General features: G+C 45.0%; 1 protein-coding gene across 1 annotated transcript in view; it reads right to left on the bottom strand.

Annotated features, from left to right (window-relative positions):
• Nucleotides 1-1,225: 1,225 nt before the first annotated feature.
• The window catches only part of PLPP3 (phospholipid phosphatase 3), a 43,971-nt gene continuing 18,037 nt past the window's right edge, over nt 1,226-27,159 (bottom strand). The window contains exons 2-6 of the mRNA XM_027698956.1: nt 20,409-20,566; nt 15,527-15,810; nt 14,428-14,485; nt 7,415-7,591; nt 1,226-3,032 (exon numbers count right to left, since the gene is read on the bottom strand). Of these exons, the coding sequence (XP_027554757.1) occupies nt 2,907-3,032; nt 7,415-7,591; nt 14,428-14,485; nt 15,527-15,810; nt 20,409-20,566 (803 nt within the window). The 3' untranslated portion in view covers nt 1,226-2,906. The remainder of the gene's footprint in view (nt 3,033-7,414; nt 7,592-14,427; nt 14,486-15,526; nt 15,811-20,408; nt 20,567-27,159) is intronic.

Here is a 27,159-nt window from a genome sequence, read left to right as displayed (position 1 = left end):
AGCCCTGCCCTGGCTCTTATCACCTCCTGTGCTGTTTCCCCTCTGACACTTCTCCAAGCCCTCCTCTTTCACCCAGACATCTGTATTCCTGTTTTTTCCAAGTAGCTGGGGTTAAGATGCAAGCAAACACTTTTCTCAGCCCAGGGCTTGCTGCACCAGAGCCAGCTCTGCGCATGAATGGCTCCACGGGGCCAGGCTCCTGCCAGGCACAGGCAGACATGGCAGTGTTTCCTCCTCCCATGTGGATTAGTTAGACCTAGGCAGCATATTTTGGAGATAAACTGGAGATTAAGCGTCTGTCCTCAACAGCCATTGCCCTAAAGCTGATGTGTAGCCTCTACCACCCACCCAATCCCCAAACACTTTTACACTCAAGTCACACATGGCACCATGAAAACTTTCTTTGCATTTAGGACAGGTGCGGGTTTACGAAGTTTTTCCACGCGTAATAAAATATTACTTCTAATTAGGATAATAATAGCAAGTGCTAGCTGAGTTCTGCTGGCTTAATTTCCACCTGCTCTTTATTTGCAGTTTGATGTGGTATTCACTTCCTGTCATGCATTCTTGCATATTATTTCTGTGCTGTGTTATCTCGCTGATGTGGTTCACCCAAGGAGTGGTCGAAACGCAGCTCTGACCGTGTGTCACCACCAAGAAGTTCATTTGCTTCTGTAGGAGGAGGAAAATAATAATAAAAAAAATAAAATCAAGGCTGCCTCGTAACTGTATGCTGTGCACATGTGCCTTTCTGAGAACATGTTGTTGTGGCATTTTTTTTTTCTTCTTTTCCCCGTCCACCCACACTTTCAACCCAGTGAGCTGTGTGGTTTTTTCTTCAGCTGCAAAGTGTCTGTTTTTCATGGAAAAGGTGTTTGTGCAGGGAGCCCTCCTAGGCAGGGGCTGTCCAGGACAGCCAGCAGCTGTTAATTTCTTTAAATTAACATTGCTAAAGATGCCCTCAATAAAATGGGATTTGCTTTAAGACCAGGCATGCCAAAGAACAGGTCAATGCAAAAACCACATGAGTGTCCCCAGCCTGGTGAGACCTTCTCACGTGCCCACTGAAAGCAGCATCAGGTCCTTTTTATCTAGATGCCCTCCTGAACCATCATATCCCCAAGTGTCATCCAACATCCACATCACAACCCTAAATGGGCAGGGACCTTATTTCTCTGGCAAGGGAAGGGCAACCCAAAGGCAGAACACAACTTGCACCAGGATGTTTAGTTGTGTTATGAGCTTTTATTTAAAAAGCACATTTATACAGCAATAATTTCGCAGATACAAACTTCAGTTTTGTATTCTACAAAAGTCTTTGAATATTCTTCTCTTTACAAAATGGAACATTACAAAAATACAGACAATTTAATATGATTTTTTTATACAAGTGTCTCTAATTGTAGTTATTTTCATTAAAATATTACTACCACAGACCTACAATATTTTAGTCGACTATAAAAAAATTAATTCAATGCTTTTTTAAGCAGCAAAATGTAAATAACACAGGTCAGGACACAGTTTATAGTCATAGTGGATATATCTAAAATTGTTTCAGAAATAATATTTTACATAGTTAATTTTTAAGGTTTTATACATTATTTATATAATATTTATAATATAAAAAAAATCATAGCTTGCTATAAGTTGAAATGATAGGACGGATTCTGTAAGAAGGATGTGCAAATGGCCGTTCTGCATGTTTTGCGGGATCCCTTTGCAAACGTGCTTGGTGAAAGGGCTGCAAACCAAGAACCTGTGGTTTCTGGGCAAAAAAAAATTAGTCATCACACTCAATATCGGCACAACTGATTTACCACCAGTGTGACCCAGCGGAGCACAGGACCTGGTACCTGCCATGGCGCACACTGGGGTGCCTGAGGGAGGAAGAGGAGGAGAAGGAGGAGGAGGGGATGCACAAACCGACTGACACCCAGGCCAGGACGTGCCGCCCAGCAGCCCGTCCCAAAACTGCAGAATAAAAGTTTCCCCAGGACTCAGCCCCGAGGTCGTAGTGCGAATGAGTTTTCGGCAGAGCCGCCGCTACCCACTTGCAAACCGCCAGCTCCCGTGGGCACACAGAAAATCTGCTGTGATTTTTTTGGGGAGGGGGATGGCCAGGAAGTGGATGATGCTCTTTTCATGAAGGGCCATGTTGGGGGCTCAGACAGGATGAACCCTCACCAGGGAGCGAGCGGAGAGGAAGAAATGTGGCTTCTCTGCGCAGAGGAGGGAGATCTCCAGCCTCACTGCGCGTCTCAGTTAAAGGCAGGTAGTGTGAACAGAGAGAACAGAGACCCTTTGGAGATCTTGGACTGGGCAAGCTTCTTCTAAATTAAGTCACAGTATGGAACAGAGGAGGCAAAAATAAACTAGGATCAAAAGGAGAAAAAAGCATCTCTTATAAACCAACCCCAGATCTTGACTCAGTGCTGTTGCTTGTATATAGTGCTATACAATTTAGTCATGAGTTGTTTTTTTTCTCGCAGGCATTGGAAATCTTTGTAGTAAGAAAAAAACCTAGGATGGCCAGCTTTCCAAAAACCCCTTAGTGTTCATTGGGCTATGAACAATTTGGCGTTCACTACAACATGAACACTCAAACCAATTGCACATCCAGAACTCCGGCACCTCTCTTTGTTTGTTCGGCTTTTGCGTTTTGTGGTTTTTTTCTTTCTCATTGTCGCCTTTGCCTTAGTTGACCACCACCACCCCTTTCATCAAAATGTCGTAAGTTGAAAAGACCACAGAGTAAGACTTTACTGGTCGGGCAAGAAAGTCTCTCCCTACATTCTACTGTCTGATGAGATTTGAGAGCAGCAGGTAGTTGCTGTCAGCAGTCATTTTTTTGCAAAAAAAAAAAAAGTTTAAAATAAAATACAACACCCATCTGATTTCTCGAAGTTCTACACCATGTTGTGATGGTTATTCCTCTCAATGATGTCCACAGGTGAAAGGATCTCCTTCCGGATGGGCGGTGGAGGCAGGCAAGTCTTTGTCTTGGGCTTGAAGAGATCTGAGACGTAAAACACCTGTAGAATGAAGTGGAAAAGGCAAACTTAGCCACACTGGGTGATGCTTCGTTTGAAAAGTTGGTTTACAGAGTATATAGACATCTCTAATCTGCAAAAGTAGCTCTTTTTGTGCTATTGAATGCCTGCCTGTAACACCAATAGCTGTGAAATCCCAAGTGCCTGCTACCACCTTTCTGTACAGTGCAGAAAAAGGCTCAGGCTTCTCAAAACAGTGTAAAAACATGACAGAACAACTTCATTTCTCACTGCGTAATCACCGAGCGCAACACCCAAACCTCTGCTGAATGGGCTGAAAAGCCAGGAAACAGATACACGACCTGCACTCCAATAAAATAACAAAGGTCTCCAAAGGGCTGTCCTCACTCATGGTGCGTGGTTTCAGGGACAGAGTTGGTGTGAAACAATTCATTCAGCCAGATATCAGGTAGGCAATTAAAAGCTTTCAAATCAAAGCTGTGTTAAAAGTTATCAGCATGAGTCAATGGTGAGTGATGCTCCTCGTGCCCCTCCAAAGTACCTATACAGAGCCAGGGTTTGGTCCTGAAGCCAAAGGCTAAGGAGCGGAGGAGTTATTCCTGACTACTTCTTCCTAAATATCCCGTGATGTAAGCCCTCTCCAGGATGTGAAAAAGGTTGGCAATTTCGGAAGGTAGCAACACAATAAGAAAAAAAATGCTGGGAGGAAACTTCCACATCCTCTTTTGGCAGCCATCACACAAAGCTTATCAGTACTCCAGGACCGGGGCACTTTCACCCTTGCCAGAGCTCAGCCCTGTTCCAGAAGGGAAAAGAGTCAGACAGCACAGATCCTCTGGATGGTGTGAGAAGTGGCAAGGACTCATCATTTTGTTACCTGGCACCAAAGCCTCAAGCTTCCATCCTGCCACCAACTGCCTCTGCCAGCCCAAATTGGCCAGCTCATCTCAGACATCCTTAAACCCTGATAATCTGGACTGAGCTGTGGGTTTGCTAAGCTGAAGTCCCAGGAAGAGCAGCACATGGCCATAGGAATTAGCAGTACATTTGCGTTTTCTCCCACAGTACTCCAATGCAACATTTAAGCAACCAGATAAATCAGGTGAAAAAATAATTCCAAGATGCTCAAAGAATAATATTAGATTATTACTTCCAGGCTGGGTAACACAGGAAGGAAGCAAAGGTTTTCCCTACCTGCATCTCCATATTTTCTAACTACCCAGAGCCCTGTGCAGCAGGTCTAGTTGTCCTTGGAAATAACTTTGGCAAGTCCCTATCAGCAGATAAGGCACCAAGCTGAACAGACAGCAAACCTGTTGTAAGCAGCAATTTACTCCTACAGTTGTAACTGAGAATGCAGGAAGCTGAGTTGTTGTTGCTTGGCTTTTATTGCTTTGTGGAAAAGCAAAGAAGGAGACAATTTATAAAACAGTTCTTTTTTTAGTGTATGTGCTGGTGTCTGGCCATCTAATTGTATAACAGAGACCATAAAGTTGTTTACAGGGCATCCAAGTGGCAGCATTTGTACCTTTGGTTAAATAACAGGATCCAACTGACCTCACCAAGGATCACGAACTGGAGTCTGGCCTCTTGCTGCAGCACCATGCTGTAAAAGCATATTGAACTGCTCTGGCACTGGGTTTCTTTTGGATTGTTAATAACTCTAACCCCCCCATTTGGCTGGTTTGGTGCACTTCTGATGCCATCTCAAATATTTGTCCACCTAGGGGAACTGGATTCAATCAAAAAGATGTCGAACTTCTGCACCAAGATAGCCATGACAAATCAATTTATGGGAGGAGATTGCTGAGTGCAAGAAGCATATGGGGATTGTACTGAGTTTGGTCCTTATTTTGGACAGGAATGAGTTATGGTGGAGTGTCATCCTGGGTATTTTAGCTTTTACTGTGCTGCTTTTCAGGGTTTCATTCAGAGACTGGTTAAGAGGTTTCATTTCTCTTTAAACTGTATTTCACTTTAACATGGCTGGAGGTTATATAAACATTTATAGGAATCATGAAACGTGATCTTTGGGGGTTAAAAGTGTGTTAAATCCTCCTAATGCTTGAACTGTTTAACACAAAAAAGGACTAATAAACGTGTGAAGTTTTTCACTTGGATTAGCTCCATTTCCTGTAGAAGGTGCTCTCCACCCATAAAGAAAACTTGACAGGAGAAGACTGAGAGCATTTTATACAAGTAAGCTAATCTTATATTCCAACTTAACAATTCCTATTACTTTTGATTATATTGAAGAAATTTTTAATCATATACAGAGAGGTTAAAACAACTCATCTAAGCTAACCAGAGCAACACTGGGAGCATGTCCTTCCAACATCCCCCTTTTCTCTCTCCCTCAGATGAGACATAAACTACGCAACACATAGCAAGCATATAAAAATTATTTCTATTTAAGAAATCCTCATCGTATTTCAGCCTGGATCCAAGTCTGAATGTTTCATCAGCTGGAAGTGCTTGACATTAATGTCTTCTGCTTGTTATTTCAGGCACTGAAAGACAAACGTGTCTGCAGCAGCACGACCTGGATTTAAGCTCTGGCAGCCTTCAGAGATGAAATCCACAATTGGTTTCTTCTGAAAATTATGGCCTGATAACTGTGGTGTTTTAACAGCTCTTGACTATCAGCAGAGTGGACTCTTGAGTGCTTTGCTGGGGAAGGGGTGGCTGAAAGCACCCAGGGTTAGAGGTGATGAGTCTCCAGGTCTCTCCCTCTGCTTCAGAAGCCCGGACACAAGAGCTGGGCAAGAACCACCAGGACACACCAATAATTTTAGCAAAAAGCTGCTAAACTACTCATTCAATGAAAACTCCAGAGAGTGCCAGGATGACTCTTCCTCTTGTCCCTTGTTGCCATGCCCCAAAGATGGAGGAAAGTCTGCCAGCCCCTCCTAGGCAAAGGGTCCCACCAGCAAAGCCAGGTTCTAGAGAACAGCAATATACCTGATGGTTCCTTGCAAGCTGATGAAATGGGACAAGGGTTGGGTTTAAACCCTGCCCTGAGTACTAAGCTGCGGCCTGAGACATTCCAAGTCACTGAGCTATGCCTGCAAAGGCCTTGGAGACAACTGCCCCTTCCACAGGCCAGCTGGGAGAGCAACACAGGTTGCCCCAGGCTTGCAGGCAAACCAGAGCCTGCCTGGGAAACTCCAGGCAGCTGCTTCCTATGTCGGTTTACCTCGACACAGGAAAACTAACCCAGCACTGCCGCAGCCTCCCCTTCCCAGCACAGCTTCCAGCTGCCGGAGGGCTGGGAGGGGACAGCTAGGCCTGCTGCTTGTCCCAGCCAGGAAGCAGCCGGACACCCATCCCGAGCATCCGGAGAGCTATTGTCTTTCTGAAACCGCTGCTGGGATCCAGGGATGGATTGTCTGGTCCCTACTCCCCTTATGTATTGCTGTTATTCCACTTCTCAAGCACAAAAACACACACACTTCTCTCACTTCCCCCTCTGGATTTGCCAGCCCCGCATGGGACACCAGCATCAAGCAGTGGGAAAACCCAACAGCTACTGCTCAGAGAGTTAATAATCCTTCATAAAAACTTCCCAACAATGACATTTTTATTTCAGCTTTGGAATATTATCAATGAGTGGGAAGTACATAAATAACCTATTCCCTCTCCTTGCAAAATGCAACATTAGTGAACTTAACTCCTTGTCTCCTAGGCTGACATACTTTTAGATCAGCTAAAAAAAAATTTTAAAAAACCAACCCAAAAAGTGGTGAGCTGTTAAAATCTTGCTTTCAGGAGCTTGCACAGACACAGAAACCACAACCTCCAGTTCCTTCGTGTCTGTCTGAGGCAGCTGCCTGACCTGGGGCTCCCCATCCTGCCAGCTTTAAACATCTTCATGTGTCACTTTGAGTTACGGGGCTGTGCAATCAGGTCACCCTTTGGAAAGCAAATGGCATGAGAACAAGCCCAGCAGCCGAAGACAAGTGGGTACAGCTTTTGTTTGCCACTTTCTCACGAGCCCTTTTGCTCCATGAAAACCCACCACCCATCAAGGCAGTCTGCCTCCCCTTATTGGGCAGACACAGCTCCTGCGCCCGGGAACAGCTTCTGGATGGATTGTATTGGGAAGTGCCATAATCCCAACCACCCCAGACTCTCTGCTTGGAAAGCCTTGCTAACGAGCCAGTGCTCATTACTGAGAACAGCTGGAGAAGCCAATGCTGCTGGGCAAGAGGGAAATACTCTCCCTTGGCTGAATGCCTTCCCAGCACCCTGATCTGCCTGGACTGAGCCTCTGGAGAATGCTGCCTCCTGTCACTTCCTTGGATCTTAAGGGAAGTTACCTGAGATGGCAGAGGCATCTGCTGTTCCCCGAGGACCCTCCCAGAATCCCTGGTGCCATTCCCTGCCCAGTTTTCCATACTTACCACGCAGTAAGCCACCAGGGCTCCCTGTGCAAAGCCTGCCAGCACATCGGTGGGGTGGTGCTTGTGGTCTGACACGCGGGACAGGCCGGTGTAAAATGCCATCATGATGAGGGTGAACTGGAGGAGGGGACGGAGCAGGCGGGCTCCCTTCCATGTGAATCTGGCCTGCAGATAAAACTGCGGGAAAAGAGGAAAACAAAAAGGTTGTGTAATAATTTGCCCAAATTTGCCCAAAATATGCACATACAGCAGCAACTGCTCTGTGGGGCTGGCCGTGAGGCACCCACAACCCTGTGGGTCAAGGAGGTGGGAGTTCTCAGAGAAGAAGGATGCTCCTTGCACATGTGTGGCCTCCATCATGCAGAGCAGAGTGGAGCTGGAGGGATTTTAACTCCTAGAGGGGATGCAGACAGAGGTGGATGGGTGCAGATCCTCCTCAGTGAACCAGGATCAGGGGTTTGGGAAACCCTGCATCCCAGCTCACACCATGGCCCCACTTCAGCCTCCACGCAACATCCCATGGGGCTAAGTAAGGAAATTCTTCTCCATTGCTATTTAGTATGTAACAGAAGCAAGGTCCCAAATTTGGGGTATGTAGGACTCCCAGCATCTCTTGGAGGCAAAAAAGGAATCAATGCAGGATGCTACACCTTCAGAGCCAGTCCCGAGGATTTCCAGACGCAGCCACAACCACTGATGATGTGCACAATGCCATCCTCTAACATGGGAATTCCCTCACTGGGTGGGAATGACATGCAAAGTCCTGGCCCAACCCAAAAAGATGATGTAGACATGATGTCAAATAGGCATTGTACCCCTGTCGTGACTATCTCAGGCCTGTTTCCGTTTTAGTTGAGGGGCATGGCTGGTTCCTGTGGGAATCGGGAAGCTGGGTGGGAAGAGAGGACAGGAAAACAGCAACTCACTGCCCATAGATGAGCACAAGGAGGAAGGCTACAGGAAGGAAGGGATGCCAGAGCAACCTTCAGGCTTGGAGAGCAGAGAGACTCAAAGAGTGTAAAATGTGTGGCAAATGCAGCTCAGCTCCTGCAGCTCAGACCCACAGCCCATGGGCTCAGCAGCATTAGGTCTGTTCTGCCTGTTTTTAAATGAAGCACTAGAAGTCAGACCTGGTGTGCTTCAAGGGGCTCTGCAACATCAGAGGGCTGCAAAGGGGTTTAATTCCCATTTATGATCCCTTTTACACACCCAGAGCACTTTGCACTGCCTTGATATGAAGGGAATGAAGCTCTTGCTGGTTCCCTGAAACCACAAATAACTTAATGACACCATTTACCTATAAAAGCAGAACTAATTGGGAAGCTGATAAGGCGGAAGCATCATTTTGGCCAATTTAGTACGTTTGGCTGTTGCATAAACATTGTATTTACCCCTTTTTAGAAAGAACACACACTGGGCTCTTTAGAAGAAATGAAACATTATGTCATTTAAATGGAGCAGATGCTCCAAATTATCCAAATTGTTAGCCAATTAACATGGGAGAGAGCAGTACCAAAACAGTTTGGTGCTAGCTAATGCACACTATGATACTGGGGAATATATGTGCAAACCAGCCTGAGTCTGGGAACGGAGCCACATCCCCACAGTGCACACCCCACACCATGAAAACGTGTGCACACGATGCATGGGATGAGTTTCAGCTCTCAGACCCCACAGCAGACCCATGCTGATGCAGCCCAGCACATAGACCAGTGGGTTGGTTCTCTAGTTTGTGACGATAATTTTCATTGCCATGGTATTTGTGCACCCAGTGATCTGCCCCTGAGAGTAACTGTGCGGGCACGATACAGCTGTGGATGCCCCATCCCTGCACGTGTTCAAGTTCAGGGTGGATGAGGCTTTGAGCAACCTGGTCGAGTGGAAGGTGTCCCTGCCCATGGCAGGGGGGTTGGAACTAGATGATGTTTAAGGTCTCTTCCAACCCAAACCATTCTAGGATTCTATTTTCATGTTCAAGAGCTTCAGCTCAGCCCAGGTGACAGTGCAAAATTCAGGTTCAAGTATCTGCTGAAGAGCAAAGTTAGCAGCAAGTATTATACATTATAAACCATCACTCTTAGTTCTACCAGGAAGACTTGAAACCTGATGTCTTATTTAATCTTGTGTCTCTGTCACATCAAACCCCTTAAGAAAGAAATTTGCTGCCAGATAATCTGACATTTGTCACTTTAGCAGAGCCTTGACACCTCCTTAAATCATTCCATCCCACAAGCCTGGACTAAACAGGTCATTGAGAGGTGAGGATGCAAAGTATCAATTAAAAATTAGCAATAAAAAGCTAATACCAGGTTTGAACACCCAATAAAACAGACACTTTTGGGGCTGAACTGTGTGCCTAACTGCATACTTTAGCCCTGGAAAAGAAGTGCAAAGGCAGTGTGGTACCATATACAGGGTGTGCTGGGTGTCACTCAAGCCCCCAGCACTCAACTCACACCCACACATGCATATCTTGGAGGAGTAAAACCCACAGGAACAGATGACCCTCAGACACTACACTACCAGTGTGAGGATCTTTGCTGACTTCCTTTTATTGCCACAATAAAGGTCATAGAAAAATTGCTCTTTGTTTCCCCACTCACAAGGAAAAAGAAGAAGAGGGTAACAACACTTCTCATATTCCACAAACATATTTTGAACATGCAGTATTATGGAAACTGCTCTGAAACACCAGGGTGCTGAGGATCCCCTAAATACTTTCAAGGCAAGACTCCGAGTGCTCCAAATTTTGCCTCTGCCCTCAGTATGAAAGTAAAACCCAGTTAATAAGAGAAGATCAAAAAGTGAAAGTAGAATTTAGGGGCTGAAAAGATTAGAATTTCCCTGAAGCAGGAATTAGTTCTATTTCCAAGAAATAGGAAGTTCCTGGAAATTTATCTGAAAATCTGCTTATGAAGGTGTTTTGTGTTTTTTTTTAAACCTGGGAGCAGATCTGAAGTGCTGCCTGCTATGGACTGCCAGATTTGTATGGGAATGTGTGGCTGGATGGAGCCCTTCCCGAGAGGGGGTGGAGGAGCAAGACCACAACCGGGGTTATTTCCACCACAGATCATCACAGGGCAGTGAAAACCAGGAGCATCAACAGGAGAAGGGGTGGATGGAATGATATGAAATGGGATCATACAGAGCAGGAGTTATTTGGAGTTCCCATCCACTGTCTCCTGGCAGAGGCTGAGTTACCACAGAGCAGATGGCTTGAGGGATGTCACATCACTCTTCTTGTGCCAGGGGACTTCCACAGTGCTGGTGGGGACAGCCAACAGCCACACACAACCCCTGGGCAAACCCATCGAGGAGGAGCTGGCAGGGGACACATTCTAAAAGAGTCATGTTCAGCCTCCTGGGGCTTTCTGCTATCCAGAAATCCCGTCCTGTTCACACTTTCCCACCACAAGGATGAACTCCCTCAACCATGACCCTTAGTCACACCTAAAGTTTCCCTCTGGGAAACGGTTGGGCTTGTTTCTGGCTGTCTGACCTGAAGTGACCTCCACCTCCAGCCCCATCTGCAAAGAGAGTGGTGCCCAAAGTGGTACAGGGACAAAACCTCTCAAACCCAGACTCACCCTGGTGTAACACATTGCCCTGGCTGGACAAAGTCAGCTAGAGGACAGGGAATGCTCCCCCTCACAAAACCATCTTTAATTTTTCATTTAAATCAGTAGAACACACCACAATCCATTCTGATCCGAAGTCTTCAGCCTCACCCACTGACACACAATAAATACACAAGCTGCCCTGATTTACTTGCATTTTATCCAGAATCAGTAAACATTGTTGAGGGATATTAATTTAGATTTTCTGATATTTAAATTTAGCTTTTCTGCACCCTCTGTGTGGTTGGCTGTGATGTCAGGCAACTTCATGCTGCAAAAAATATCAGCGTTATGGTCTCACATGCTTGAGGGGTGCAGAAAGCATCCACTGCTCTCTGCAAAGACTCCCCCACATCCAGAGAAACAAAACCAAGAAGTGTGGGTCAGGTCCAGAGGGCTGCCTGGAATAAGCTGTTCCCTACCTCCTCTTTCCTCAGCCTACTATAAATATGTATTACAGCTCACTCAGCCAAGGAGTAACAAAGCAAGGAAAATTAAGACAAAGAGGATTACCCAAGTGTAATTTCCCCTTTTAAATTTTTTATACAAAGGCCTGATGTTAATTGAGTATTCCTGGTGACAAGAAGGCTGCGAGAAACCTAGCCCTGAAGTCTCAGCATTTAGAACTAAATCCCAGGGGATTTTCCTATATTGCAAGTGCCTTTCCCTGGGACTTTTCCTCCAAAGTCCTCCAGGGCTTGGCATCTATTGGTGTTTTCCTACCAGGAGCCCAGCTGCTGGGGCTCTGCTGCTGGGTTGGGAAATGGGGAAGCCATGGTCACTCATCCACTGCCCACAAAATACCTGGACAAATCCAGCCCCATGGTGCAGGCAAAGCCCTGTGGGATGCGTGGGAATCTGCACATCTTTTAATAGACTGGTTGAATTTTTCTGGCATCCGTCTCCATCAGGTGAGGCAAACATTTTAATTCAGAATGGGCTCTGAGAGTGAAGCCAGGCAACGCCAGGAAAGACGGGAAGTGACTTATCCTTGAAATATGAAGTATTGTTCAATCGGGAACACACTTGGGACAAAAGTGATCAGCCAAACCTCTGCAGGACACACTCAGCCCCACAAATACCCCCACTCTGAAGAAGCTCCTGGCAAACTCCTGGTATTCAAAGCGTAGGCAGCAACCTGCTGCAGCACAGCCCTCACTTCCTAGGAACCAGTGAGCTCTTGATTGAGATGATTCCCTGATTAAATCCATCAAACTCACCTCCTGCAGGCACTGGCATGGTGGATTCCACATTTCTAACCAGGTTGAAAACCCCAACTCATTCATTGAGGTGGGCAAGACAGCAGGGTTTATCTTGCATGAAATAAAATCTCTCTGGCTTATTATAACCTCTTTTTAATTTTTTTTTATTATTTTTTTTTGGTATTATCAACCTCTCCCAATCTGACAGATTTTCTGCTTCCCTTTTTCTATGAGATTTTTCATTCAAGTTCAGTCAGTGATCTAGGATCTGGATGCTGCTAGACACGCTAGAATCATAAAATCATTTATGAAATGAATGATTAAGGGTAATTTTCTTTATCTAAAAGACTCTTAAGATCATAATTTCATCACCTCTGATACACACCACATCACAATGTCTTGTCACAAGTTGCCTTTTTCTCCCTTCAATTTATGACCAAACACTTGATGTAATTTTTCCCAACTTCTTAAGGCACAAAGCAACTGGACAACTAGTCAGACAGAGCCTGCTACCAGCCTTATCACAGTTTTGGGACAAGTTAAAAATTAAAAATAAAATAATTTGTAAAGGGATTGGCCCTCCATGGAAAGGGATAAGTGGAGCAGCCCGTTGTCCTGGATCAGGAGCTCTGGGACAGGGGCTGCTCAGTGCAGATAGCTCAAGTGCTCCCATACGGGGACAGGGAATGCAGCAAAGGAAGACCAGAGGCAGCTCTCTGCTCTGATGACTCACCCTCTGAAGCAGGTCTTCCGTGCATTCTGTGGGAATGCTGAATGTACTCTGCAGTTTTAGGGTCTCCAGTGCACTCTCTGCCACCAGCCCCCCCAGGCACTGTATTTCCATTTGTTTCTCACTTGCTCCACAAGTGCTGGATTTTCAGAAAAAATGGAAAAAGAAACTGGCAAAGCAACAAGGTTTGTCCAGCACCCTGCAGAAAGAGGGTCAAGCCCTGGTAGAGAAACCATCACCAACTTAATAGGGACTGGCAGTCCTTGCTGTTTCCAGATGCTGGGCTCAAAGGCATCTCAGGGCTGACTTATCTGACTGCCCACAGATCTCCTCAGAAATAAATAAATGCCAGTGTGAGCGATGGTTTCCAAACTCAGCTCAGAAAGTTTTACGATGGGCTGAGCCTCCTGTGAAGCATCACCAAGGCAGCTCTTCATTGTAACATGGCTGGGAGGAAACGGCCAAAATCTTTACTGAAGAAATTCACAAGTTTTCGAAAAACAAAATAAAGTAACAGGGAAAACAAAGAAATAATTTAATATGCCACCCACAACTGCCTGGAAAGTTCAGTGATTCAGTTACAGAAATTGCTCAGAGGGAGGGGGCATCCAGGGCTGAAAAGGCAGGAGGGAGCAGTGGTCACTTATCTTTCCAGAGGGTAATGGATTGGGGGAAGCACTGCTCATAGATAAAAGCTCATGTTTAATGTTTTTATCAGTGCTGTGCTGTTTCTCTGGTTGCTAGTTTGAGCTCATAGGATGGAGGAGGTGCACAAATCCTAAAAGGAATACAAAATCTTTTTCTGCCTGATTTTTTACAAAATAAATAATTTTTAAATAGGGAAAACCAGACACAAATCACTATCCAGACCCTGCCAAATGCTGTGTGTGGGTTCAGCCCGTGTGGGCAGCGTGCCTCCTGCAGTCCTGGCAGGAAGCACCTTGGCAGCCACCCCGGCCCCCAGCCCCGGCACAGGAAGGGCAGAGCCATTTCTCACTGACAAAGAAAAACAAGTCCCAGCCCTCCGCTCCGGAACCAGGCAGGCAGAGGCTGCTCCACCTGCTCCACTGGCACATTTCAGAACCGGCCATCACACCCTGACAGAGCCACGACTGCCCATCTTCCCCCTCCATCTGTGAAACCTTTTGCCTCGCCCCAAACTCTCCTCAGTGGAAAACACAATATAGGGCGAACAAAATTGCACAGGTCAACCACAAATTTGGTAGGATTTGGATTTATTTGCAACCTTGGCTACATCCCAAAGCTGCACAGCTCAGCTATCACCCCAGGAGTCTCCATCCTAAATAATGTTTGAGAGTGGACCTTCCCACCAGCAGTTTGCTCTTTTTTTCTTCAACCAACTTTCTATCTCTGATGCTCATAGTGCCGTTAGTGATATGGAACGTGGGTGAGTGCTGCAGGAAAGGGGGACAGGGGATCAATCAGCTCAGTGAGGTTACTTACCACTAAATACAGCATGGTGTACAGGGAGAAGGACGCGTGCCCGGAGAAGAAGGATTTCCTGCAAAACAAAGCAGGTGCTAAGAACCAGCCAGCAAAAGCTTCAATATTATAATTTAAATACAATACAGTGACTCCCCTGCCTCTACTGAGGGTGCCAAAGCAGAGGGATCCACAACATCCAATTCTTTGGGTTACAAAACCCCCACAACCCCCAATCCTTTGGGTTATAAAACCTGTGTTATCCGCCCTGCTTGCTCATGAGGTAGAAAGCGAACGGATGGACAGGATGCTCGCATTGTTTGTCCCTTCCTGGTCTACTCGTGGGACAGCAGTTATTTCCAGGATAACCCGATAACTCATCATCTCGCCTCAAATAACCAGGAAACTGCAAAGAAATAAGAAGTGAGCGACTTCCCCGGTCGCTTAATTGCAGCATGTGAAATGTGTCCCTGGAAAAGTCAAAACCGAGCATCTGATGGATTTGATAGAGAGCCTGAAGGGGAGGCACAGCAGCCCTGCCTGTCTGGTGGAGCCTTTCTGAAGGAGAAGCTCTCTGCTCCACCACACAGGACAGCTCAGGCTGTTCACCATGAGCTCACCTCATAGGGTGAATTCCCACACTGAGCAACAGCTCTGGGGAACAATAGTGTAGGAGTAAAGAGAAAGGAAAAAAAATATTATTCAGCCAAGTGCCACACTTCCCAAGGGAAACTGCCGGTAACTGGAAAACAGATTTATGGCCTTCAGAGAAAAAGCAGCATTTCATAGAATAACCAAATGGTTTGGGTTGGAAGGGACCTTCAAGATCATCTAGTTTGAACCGCCTGCCATGGGCAGGGACACCTTCCTCTAGACCAGGTTGCTCCAAGTCCCGTCCAACCTGGCCTTAAACACTTCCAGGGATGGGGCAGCTACAGGTTCTCTGGGCAACCTTTGCCAGTGCCTCACCACTCTCACAGGGAAGAATTTCATCCTAATATCTAATCTAAACCTGCACTGTCTCAGTTTCAGATTTGAATCAGCTACTGCTGACAGAGAAACCCCTGAGACGCCTTTAGTGACAGCAACTCATCACTTCAGTGCCACTTTGGGCTCTCACCTGGCTTCCTGGACCCTGCTGTCGCTTCCCCTGCAGGTGTAGTTCTGGATGTAAACTCCCTTGGCACAGTTGATGACGGACAAATCCAAGTCACAAACTGCCAGGAAATGTGGCCGCAAGCGCCCGACGGACACTTTGGCAATGTCTGTGAAGGACTGGCTGATGGCGCAGCCAAAAACAAAGCAGCCCACTTGCTTGTAGAGCGCTGCCACGTAGGGGTTCTGGATAAAGGAGCGGGATTTCTCCTTCAAGTAGTGGATGCGGTAGAGCTCTCCTGTTATAATCTGGGGGGGAAACAAACAGAGAGGTTAGAGAGCAGGAAAAGTGCTGTGCAAGACCCGTGATGGGTATAAATGCAGGGCTGAGACAGCTCTTCATGCCCCGAGCGTCTCGAACCAGGAATCTGCTCCCTCAAGGAGGAAGGAGAACCCACAGCCCAGTGTCTCTCCATCCTTCTCTTCTTCCCTCTCAAGAAGAGATTGCAATGTTCAGAATGTTGTTTATGGAAAAATCCGATACACAAAAACAAAACCAAGGTAGATTTTGCATTAGCACGTTGGCATAGTTTTAAAAAAGTGAAATAGCACCCCAGAATAGTGGGGGAAAACATTAACATCAATGAGATAAAGAATCAGCGTGTATTGGGAAGGAGAGGCCAGATCCACTACAATCTGCTTATCTTACTCTCTTAAAATCATGAACACAACAAGGGAAGAACCAGAACATCCCAAACTTCATATTCTAGCCTAAAACTTGCTGCCACCAGACCCAATTCAAACCTCTCAAAGCCTCCATAAACGCCAGCTATTTCAGGGCATTTCAAGGGGTCTTGCATTTGCGTGGCAGCAAATTATGTTTTTCTTGTGTCAGGGGTGCTGAGGTTTGACAATATCGCCATAAATCACTGTCAGGGAGCAGAGGACCCAACTTCTCACATTCATGACTCTTAAAAGGCAGGTTAATGAAAATCAGGCTGTGAAATGAAGTCCAAATGTCTCACCTCTCCCAAAGAGGCAAAGGCTTAAATTGTTCTCCGTCACGCTACACACCTAAGTTTTAAGCTCCAGATTTACAGCTTTAGGATTTTATTCATTACTTTAAATGTTTTTATATCTGAGTAATAAATCGAGGCAGAGGATTTTTTTTGGGTGCCCCCTTGTCCCTGCTTCTCTCTAGTCATGGAGACTATGATATGTAAAATTAACTGTCAGGAAAAATGCCTTCATGTTAATCCCTTTCTGGAGCAGCCAGCAATATTCCTCCCGGTGTGGCAGTTTGCCAGCTGTAAGCAGCAGACGAAGCTCCCCTGCCTACCTTTTTTAAAAGCTTGGCACAGCCCTTGGAAACTAATAAACTGGAAAAGTATGGCAATTAGACTAAGAGGAGATGAAGCTGTATCATTGTTTGAACTCACTCGTACGAGGGCTTGAGAAAACAAAGGTTGACCTAAGGCAGCTGAAATTGCAGCTAAGCAAGCTTTATCAAAGAGAGATACAACTAGAATAATAAAAAATAAAGGCCAAGCTAGAGTGTGCTCTGCTACCGTGCACAGGATGGCTGCACCATCATTTTGGAGTTTACATGTCACAGCTGAGATTTAGTCTTGGAAATCTGTCAGTGACCAAGAGTTGTTTAGGCAGCTGCAGCTAACCAGCTACAGCATCATTTTAATTCTCACAGTCTCCAAAGGCCATGGTTTATCTCCATTTTGGACCCTTTTCCAGTACAAGCTGGCAAGCCAGGAAACTTACTGGCATGAGGACTGCAGTGTCAGATTGTCCTGGATGCACACAGAGGCTCCTGTATGAGGTCAAAGCACCACTTGCACTCCCGAAAGCCTAAATTCACATGAAGGCGAGCTAAGAGGCTCAAAACTCATGGCTTTCACAGGGGGAAGATGAGACAAACTAAGGATGATATCTCATACTGGCAGATGTGCCATTACTCCAAACTCACAAACATGTAAACCTGAGACTCCTGGCCTTGGAAAGGCATGTGACCATTTTAAACAGGGACCAACAAAGGTCTAGGGATTAATATTTTTCTCTCACCGTTGGTGGTCTGGGTAATTGCACACATGTAGCAGATTGTAAACTGGAGCCTTCGTTCCCTCACTAACATGCTGCTGGGTACCCATGAACCCTCCCCACTTAGTGAAAGCCATAGTTAAACCTTAATGAGAAGCTAAAAATTGGGTAAACTTGTTTTTTTGGCAGCGATGTCCCAGATAAAGCAGGACGGTGAAAAACTAATGCAGCACAGATGTGCATGGACTGGAAGGACATCCTGAAAAGAAAACAAGTTTTAAAGATATTAAGCTCTTCTCATGCCTCACATTTCTGGCGAGCCATCCACATGGGACATATGCCATTCCCAGGTGATGGGCACAGCTCCCAGGGACTGTCTCACACATTTAAGAAAGATGGTCACTAGAGAGAAGCCAATATCAAACTTTTCTGTCAGTGAATGCTTTTTGCAGACTTTTGGTTGTCATGCCCATTTTATTGTTATTATAAGCAATTCAGTGAGCCTATAATTACTTTTAGAGCTTTTCTAGTCACTTATGTCTCTAGTGTAATGTTCTCTGTGCTAATCACATTGGTGTATCACCTTCAACTGTAAAACGCCCAGCTAACCCAGCTGTGTAACATAGATCACCTAGGACATTAATTTTCCTTGGTATATTTTAAAGGCTTTCAGGTGTGGGGACACAGGAGACCACAGCAGCGGTAGCTGTATGAGGCTCAGGAAGAGGAGAGTGTCACCTTCCCCTGGCCATCCAAGGGACCACCAACATAAAATTTACCATCTCCCAGCATGAAGAGCAGTCAGGAGAGATGTGAGAGTGCACAGCTCAGAGGCACGAGCCTCTCCAGTGTCATCTGCACAGAAATTTGCCTGAAGTCAGTAAATATACAGATATTAAAACCAAATGTATATCCTCTCACATCCTGACTGAAGCCAAGGACTCATCTCTGCCGTTTACTTAACAAGCTCTCTGGGTGTCCTCAAGCCACTTAAAACATGACCTGGACCTTTTACCCCAGGCTACACTGCCTGTGACGCCACATAAAGCAAGGGCGTGAAATTTTGGCTGCCCCATCCCAAATGCCAGCTCTGTGGAAGTCCTCACAACCACCGTCCTGCCTTCTGAAGGCAAACGATGGGAGCGAAAGGAGCGGAGTCAGTGCTTTGTGGATTTGGAAGGAATTCCTATTATGCTACAGTAATTCTGGTATCTGGGTTACATCTGAAAAAAGAGGTCAGGCTGACTTGAATTTTCCATGCAGGCTGCCTTAGCAAAGAAATCTGTTGCTTCAATTCCTCGTTAGCCATTTGTGTCACTCAGCAGCAAATAACTGAGCTTTTGAATTTACCTTATTAAGTTACATTTGTTGTGGGCACAACGAAACCAGGGCAGAAACATCAAATTCTTTGGGGATTTTCTTTCTCTTTTAATTGACCTGCTATTTCGTGGTAGAAAGTTGATGGATCACATAGGCAGCTGATTATGTTTCCAGTCTCTGTTCTAACTCCTATATTTGCCACTGCCTCATTACAGATCAGAAGAGCACTCCGCATGGAGCTGGCGTGCCGATAGCTCAGGCAGTAATGCAAAAATGAGAGGCTTTTTCATTTTGTTTTTATGGCTTTTCCACACTTGGAGGTTATTCACCTGCAGGGTAAAATTCTGCTGTGTTTATAGAATTGGGGGTCTGGCACCTTTTAGGCTTGCTTTGGGAAGGGAGGGGGCATAGGAACAGGGCAGTTTTGGGGACCTACGTTGCTAAGTGAGTGTATGTGGTCAGGAAATGATGGAGAGATCAGGAAGTGATGGAGATATTCATGTCAGGAAGCAGCAAGTCTGAGGATGGGGTATTACCAAAGCAGGCACTGTGCCATACTAAAATATCTATTGCCCATGACATTGCTCCTACGGGGAAAGACAGAAGCTACAATGAGAACAAGTATTCCTGACCTCTCCATCACCATCCCTCCCAGCTGAAGGACTGAGAGGAAGGCAGCGTCACTGGGAAAGCACCTGAGCTCTTCTGGCAGCAGGTGAGAAGGAAAATATAGGTACTTTTCACAGGAGAATTTCATCTTAGCTGGAAGCGTTTAAGCAACAACCAGGAGACAGCTCTTGTCTTCTGCCCCAGCACCAGGTACATGCTGGCATAAAGACGCTCAACTCTGTGAGCTGAGCTCTGTCAGCATTTTGGCTGACACAGAAAGCTCGCACCATGCAATCAATTCAGGTCTAGGGAAACTGTCAGGAAAAGGAAAATGAAGAGGCATTGGGAAGGTGGTGCATTACCTACTTTTTACAATGAGGACTCTGGGAATATGCTCCCCATGGAAGGTTTTAATTGTCATTTGAAAATGGCTGTAATATGCAATCTCTTAAAAACCTAATACTAAACTGTTAAACTTTTCCAGGCACTGGTTAGCTGAAAAGATGTATCCTTTCTTTGTTTTTTAAACCTTATAAAATAGGCAAATACCAAGAGTGATTTGAATAGGGACAAACTATGCCAAGTCCTTACTGACACTCAAGTGTTTTTGCCTCTACTCTGAACTCCTACTGAAGGGTGAAAAAGCTCTTGTGAAGCTCACAGACTTGCCCAAACAGCTTTGGGCCTGTTTACAGGTTTCAAGACTAATCTCATTCTTCTCATTACATGCTTTCATTTGCAAATGTTTGCTGCCATGCTTACAGAAAAGTCAAATCATTGCAGAGGAGATGAGAACCTTAGCAGATACTGTGAACACATTGGCAAGACTGTGTTAAACTCCCCTGCTGATGGGATGTTGGTGCTAAAAGAGGTGACAAAAAAGCCCCTCAAGGGACAGAAGAGGAGGTTTCAGAGGTGTTACTCACAGCGAGGATGGCGATGAGGATGCCTGCAGCACACAGGACTGCATCGTTGATAGTCTCCACATTCTTCTGTGGGTACCTGATGCTGTCATCGTCGCAGTAGAAGCCCCGCTGGTAGGGCTGGATTGTGCTCGTTTCAATGATGAGGAAGGGCAAACCAGCTACAAAGAAAGGGAGAAACAACCAAACCCATTATCAATACAGGCAAAGACAAGCAGGTCACAAAAAAAAACTCAACTAGAAAACCCCTTGCAAACCACGCAGCACCGTTCCTGATGCTTGTCTTTCCATATTCCTATCTTTCCAAAGGGAATAGCTTTGGGATTTGTTTTTCCAAGTCGGTCTTGCGGGGAAAAAGCATCTCCTCTGTTATGGTTATCAGATGTCTGTGCAGCCTGGTTTCAGTTAAGCCTTGTGCATTGCAAATATTAACTTACAGGAACAGACCCCTGAAGCAATCCCTCTGCAAAAGGCCATGAAAACTAATCTGGCACTTTTCTCTAGGGAGGGCCCGATGCTCTGCCGAGTGCCCCGTGGCCGGGCAGCCCAGAGCTGTGCAAACAAACACTGGAGGATCGAGTATCCGCATGGCTTCTACCTGGTCAGCCCAGCTACACTCCAGGCCCATCACTTTTATGCCTTTGAAGCCTTCCTTGGCTCACTCCTCTCTGTATTTACAGGGTATATGTGTGTTTGTACCTACTAATGCAACAACTATGTGCCTTAAGCAGCTGTGGGATACCCATCCTTGACCCACCCATGCAAGGACCAGCCCCTCCACAAGAGCAAATCGAGTCCCATCAGAACCTGTTCAACTTCAATCACAATAAAGCAACGTGAAATCTGTTTTTTAAATGCTATTTGTGAACACTCTGTGCAGGATTTCCTGCATCTGCATAGCTTGGCTGGACCTTTGCACCAAGTAGGGGGCAGATCTGCTCAAAAACATGAGGCTAGGACATACAGTATGAAGGGAACACCTGGAAATTGCTGCATGTCTGTAACTCCAAGTTCTTATAAGTTTTTCAGAGAAATACAGCCTTGCCTCAAAACTAGAAGGAGAACCCTAGAGTGTTTCCCAGCCACAATGTCACCTTGGGCAGGGCACCCTCCTTCCCTTTGCCTCAGTTTCCCCATCCACCCTTGCTATTAAGTCCATCACCGAGAGGAGCACTACATCCCCACCAAAACAAGCCCCAGATTCCCCGAAACCCACATTCAGAGTAATCACAAACCACAAGGTACAGGAAACCCTCCTCCCACTTGCAGAGCGAAACCCAGGTAAGGGGAAAAACAAATGCACAGTGGTTCAAGCTGTCCTTGGGCCAAGACAACAGGTCTCGCCCAGATCCTACAGAAAGCACTAGGGAATACTTGTCGACCACTAACTTGCTTAAGTATCTGTGGGTTTGTTTACACAGCTAGAAGTCAAAGACATCAGAGGGGTTTTCCTTCTAAAATTAATAAAAAAGGAAATAAAAAGTGAAGTGCTGTTGGGTTTGACCCAAAATTTGTTCACAGTACATTTGTAGTGAACACAATCTACTAGATGTGATTAGCAAGGGCACCATCCAGGTTGCTACAAAGTGTCATCGAAATAATGTTCCACATGTTCTCCACATGAACCACTCTCTGGATCTCACTTTGCGCAATCCCTTTTGGCTCTTCTTCCTGTATGTTAATAGGTTTGCCTAATCCAGGATTACTTCAAGGTTTTGTTAGTCTTATGAAAAAGGAAAAACTCCATCACCTGTGCACAAGGACAACACACACAAATATGAAGCTATTCAGGGAGCCAGCAGCGGTCAAGGCCACTGCTCAGGGCCCCTTTCAGTTCCTCTCTAAAAGCTCTGGAAGTGGGTTAATTGCAAATTCTGGGCTCGATGGTCCTTGGCAAGGCAGAACAGTTTCCACCACATGTGTGAACCAGCGAGGAACAGTTTCAGAACTGCCTGCCCAGCTCAGATTTGGTAAATAAAATCGGACATCTCGTGTGAGTCCAGTTGATCTTCATTCCACTATTTAACCGTTTTGATGCCTGGCCAGCTTGGCCCCAAAATGCGTCTCTGATGCCAGCAATCCCATATTAATAGGCTACTTAAAAAATCTTTAAGTTTCCCAATGCAAAATGGCAGGAGAAGCGCTAACGCCGCTCGGCGCGATCCGGTTTCACATGCGCTCGGAGCGGCAGCGTAACAGTTGAACTCGGGGAGTAGACATGCCACGGTTACGTGGCTTATTGTTATTCCTCCAGTTCCTCTTGTTAATAGCTTTCACATGACAGGTCTGTAAAACACATGTTCCCACAGACAATAAAATACATCTGAAAGCTAAAACTGGCTTTAAAAAAAAAAAAAAATTAAAAAAAAAAAAAGACAATAGTGTTCCTATATATTATGTGAACCCAGGAATAATAAAGATTTGTTTTCTCTTCATTCATTGAGCAGCATGGGGTAGTATTTCTGTGATTCAATTATGTGTACACTTGCCACAGCTATAATAAGAGCATAAGTGACCTATATGGGACACATTTTCATAAAGCACATAGGCATAGTTTAGAAAATCCAATGGGTTTGTTTTCTCTCCTACAAACTTGTGGTTTAGTGGGATATTGCCAATCAAGTCTTGATATTTTTCCAGCAAAACAGTAACCTCAGATTCCCTTTTTTTTTTCCCTTCCCCTTTTTTTAACATGAGAAACATAAACACACTCTCCATACCTAAACGGATATTACTTATAAGACATAACATGCCTTTAATTTTGAGGGCTGGGTGAGAGGCTGCTCTTTCACCCAAGGAAGAGAAGACCCCAGCCCATGGCAAACTGTAAATCGTGCTCAAAATGGCTCTTCTTCCACAAGGTTATTTCTTGGAGGACGGGTTGTCTAAAGGACTAGGTCACCACTCACATTTTTTTTGGCAAGAGGGTTGCAGCACAGAGAAACTTGCAGCAGTGCCAAAAGGCAGCCAGAGTACAGGTTTTGCAAAAAAAAACTCTACAGAGGGAAGTCTGGAAGAAGATAGAAAATTAAATGCAGAGAGAGATGCCCTTGGAATCCCCAACAAAACACCACAGAGACATTATTCACACTAGGAGATCTGCCGGAGGCAAAGGTATCCAGAAGTGGGGCTACAGCCCACACACCTTGGAAATGGAAGGCAAGCAGTGTAGGGTTGATGTAAGATGAAACATCTGTCCCCATCACCTTTTCTGCCCCAATCTGCCTCTTGGATTCAGCATTTTAGTAGGAAATTCAGATTGTGCAACCCTGGCTGCAGTGATTTGGATGTAGAGATTCAACAGCCAAAACCCATAAAGCTGCTAAGTCTTCCCACCCCTACACATGGTACAAAACTATTGAGAATACAAGAGGTACATTTCAGAAAACAGTAATTAATGGTGACTTGCACTGAAGTGAACAATAGAAATACAGGGCAGGCAAAAAAAATTACACTGATTTTGGGGATAGTCACCCTTCTCTGAAAATAGTCCTGCCTGGCCATTCTATCTGTGGCTACCACTCACCCACATGTACAGACTTACTGTAAAATCTTTAGGAATAATGTAGAAGTGCCTCACATTCTCCTTAATACTGGTATCTCCATGCTAAGAAATGACACAGCAGCCTGTGGACCATGTCCTAAAGCATGGAGGCAACACTGGCATATCCATATAGAACTGTGCAACCAGGGAAGGGCTGCTATCCCCACCTCACAGACACAGGAAACTGAAGCATAAAACAAAAGGATTTGCTTATTCCAACGTATAAAAGGTAAACGGAGCTGAAATTACCTTCTGAACTCTAACATCATTCACAAGGTGGAGGAAAGTTTTTTTGTTATACAAAGGGGATTTTTTACTTTAATAAAAGAACAAGGAAATCCCAACCACAATCTTTCATCCAACTATGTTGTAGGAGATCAAACACAGCTCCAAACCATGAGCATAATAGAAATCTCTTGAGGACTGATCCTGCCCCATCCAAACAGGCTCAGCCCTGCTCCAAGTGTCATGGAGCAGGTGTGGACACTAAAGAATTGTGCAAGGCACTGCAGGATGCTGTGGGACTGGACACTGAAAAATGATTGTTGGGAGGAAGTCCAAGTGACTTGGTGACCTCTAACCGCTGGTGTCCTACACTAAGGTATTTCAGAGCAGGGTTTAAATTTACTTCTCTTTCCATTTAATAAAGCCAATCAAGTTTGGAAATCTAGCACCAAGGAAAAAATATTCCTTTCTCTGGTCAGCACCTTTATTAAGAGGCAATTAATAGGCAATAATCCTGGGAAGGCTGGCAGCATGAAAGCTAAAACCCCACCACCAAGCCTAAACAAAACCCCCGTGTACTCTCTGACCAGCCTGAAATGTGCATAAAATCAAAGGCAGGAGAAAAAAGGGCTCTGTGTTGGGTACAGCACTTTGAATCTCAGTCTTTGAAAATTTAACGCTTGTGCAGATTTAATGGGGAAAAAAAAATTTAAAAGGGGATAAGCTTTCATTGGCCACTCATCAAAAAGCAGAAGGAGCGGAAGGCAGGAGGCATTTCTGCAGCGACCCACCCATGCCACTCTCATCTTCCCAGCCCAGCCTTCACCTTTGCACCAAATTAAACACCACTACTGCCTTTTTCTTTCTAAATGTTTGGTTTTGATGGAGGTTGGGGTTTTCTCCTCCATTAAATCTTTCTTCTTTCAACCCTTCAGGTCAGTGGGATGGTGCTGGCTATCTCAACAAAGCAATGGTAATTTCTAACAAGCATTCCATGATGTGTTTGCCTGCCTGCGTCCAGGCCCTGGGTGTTCTTAAGGTTTAGGTAGATTAGACATCCAGCTTAATAAAGTGAAAAAGACCATTAAATAATTTTGCAAGGCTGAGTGGGGTCTCTAATTCCTCATTCAAATCACACTCTGTAAATATTTGGGTACCTACGACAGATAGGCTTTCTATTTGAACTACTTAGCGGCTGATCTTGGGTACACGTAAACCTTATTTGGTTTAGAATACTTGTACATATTTTAAAACGCATAAAAACTAGATTAGCCTACGGTAGGCTTTTATTGGGGCTTTAAAAGTTGGCTTCCCCAACTTGTAGAGAGGAATTGCAGCACTGCAAGACCAGCCTTGGCAACTGCTGCAAGAGTGAACAGCTCTTGCAGCCAATTTGCATTGTATGTATGTGTATATATATACACACACAAATAAAATGTAACAACCCAAAGAATAGAAGTATTTCCACATTTTCCACATTTCCACCATATCAGGCATATGCTCTCAATCAAAACAGAGCCCATTTATGCACCAGCACTGGGAGCATCTGAAGGAATGGTAGGAGCTTCATCAACCAAAAAATAACCTCAAGGGACCAGATCCACAGCCCAGTGGCAGATAAAAGAAGGATCCTAGTCCAGACTGGATTGAGCCATTATGTTGTGATTTTTAAATGTCTTGAAAGCATCAGTGATGCACCTCCAAGACCATGGCTTTTGACTGAATCTGGATAGTCAAGGCCCATATATTCACTAGGACAAGAAGGACTAGGACACAACTAGGCTAACCATCAGCTCTGCTATTTTATTACCTGAGCAGTCTTAATTGTTCTTCACCTTGGTTCCAGCAGTCCAGAAGATTGCTCTGTGCATATGCCTGTATTTTGGAAACACATCTAATATCTTTGTTTGCAAAACAGATTCCCATTCAACTCTATTACAGTTCCACTACTCTCAGCTACACAGACACACGAGGATAGAAAATTCTCCACACAAACAAACCCTAGACTTTACAGTAAAACAGGTACCTGCTTTAGAGTACGAAAGAACCTATAAACAAGGATCAGTATATATGGCATTTCTCTGATTTGACCTGTTCAGAAAAGTTCTAGGACACAACAGGTTGATTTCCATAAAAAAAATAAAAAAGGTAACAAATTATTAGTTAATTTCTGACTTGTTGTAGGTTCTTTCACGTAACTGACATGAACGTTTGCCTCTATCTATGTCAATCTGTCTGGTGCTCTTCCTATGAAGAGTGTGACATTTCCGTCCACTTTATAATTATTAGTTATATTTAAACCAAATCATAGGAACTTCAATGTAAATCTCACCATTTTTAGGTCCACCAGATGCTACAGAGTCCAGAAGACTTCCTAGTGGGCAGACACAGATTCATTTTGAACTAGATTATATTTTCTGTGTTCTTACTTTTTGGGGGGGTTTCTGTTTGTTTTTTTAATAAGAACTGGTTAACCAGGAACACTGAGGAAAGCATCTTCTCATGCCTACTGGTGCACTAGCAAACAAGAAGAAAGCCAAGAATATTCACCTTCTACATGGACAACCATGTAACACTGATGACCCCAAGCTGCAGAGGTATTTGAGATGTGCCTCTAAAAGGAACCAAATGTGGTGTCAGAAATGACAGGTGTCTTTATTTGCTGCCCAAACCCATCCTCCAGAGACATATCCATCCCTGGAAGTGTTCAAGGCCAGGTTGGACGGGACTTTGAGCAACCTGATCTAGTGGAAGGTGTCCCTGCCCACAGCAGCAGGGTTGGAACGAAACAAACTTTGTGGTCCCTTGCAGTCCAAACCATTCTAGGATTCCATGATACTCATCCTTTTTGGTTAATACACCCCTGTGCAACCTGGAGCATGGTTATTGACCCAACCATCCTGGGAGAATATTATTATAAAAAGGTTCTTGGTCACAGGTACTTTAAACCAAATGTCAAATTATTCTCATGCACTGCAAATTCCT

The sequence above is a fragment of the Neopelma chrysocephalum genome, unplaced genomic scaffold (assembly GCF_003984885.1).
Source record: "Neopelma chrysocephalum unplaced genomic scaffold, ASM398488v2 Primary Assembly neopelma1_135, whole genome shotgun sequence".
Taxonomy (NCBI): domain Eukaryota; kingdom Metazoa; phylum Chordata; class Aves; order Passeriformes; family Pipridae; genus Neopelma; species Neopelma chrysocephalum.
The sequence above is the reverse complement of the archived record's forward strand: the minus strand, read 5'-3'. Positions and strand labels throughout refer to the sequence as shown.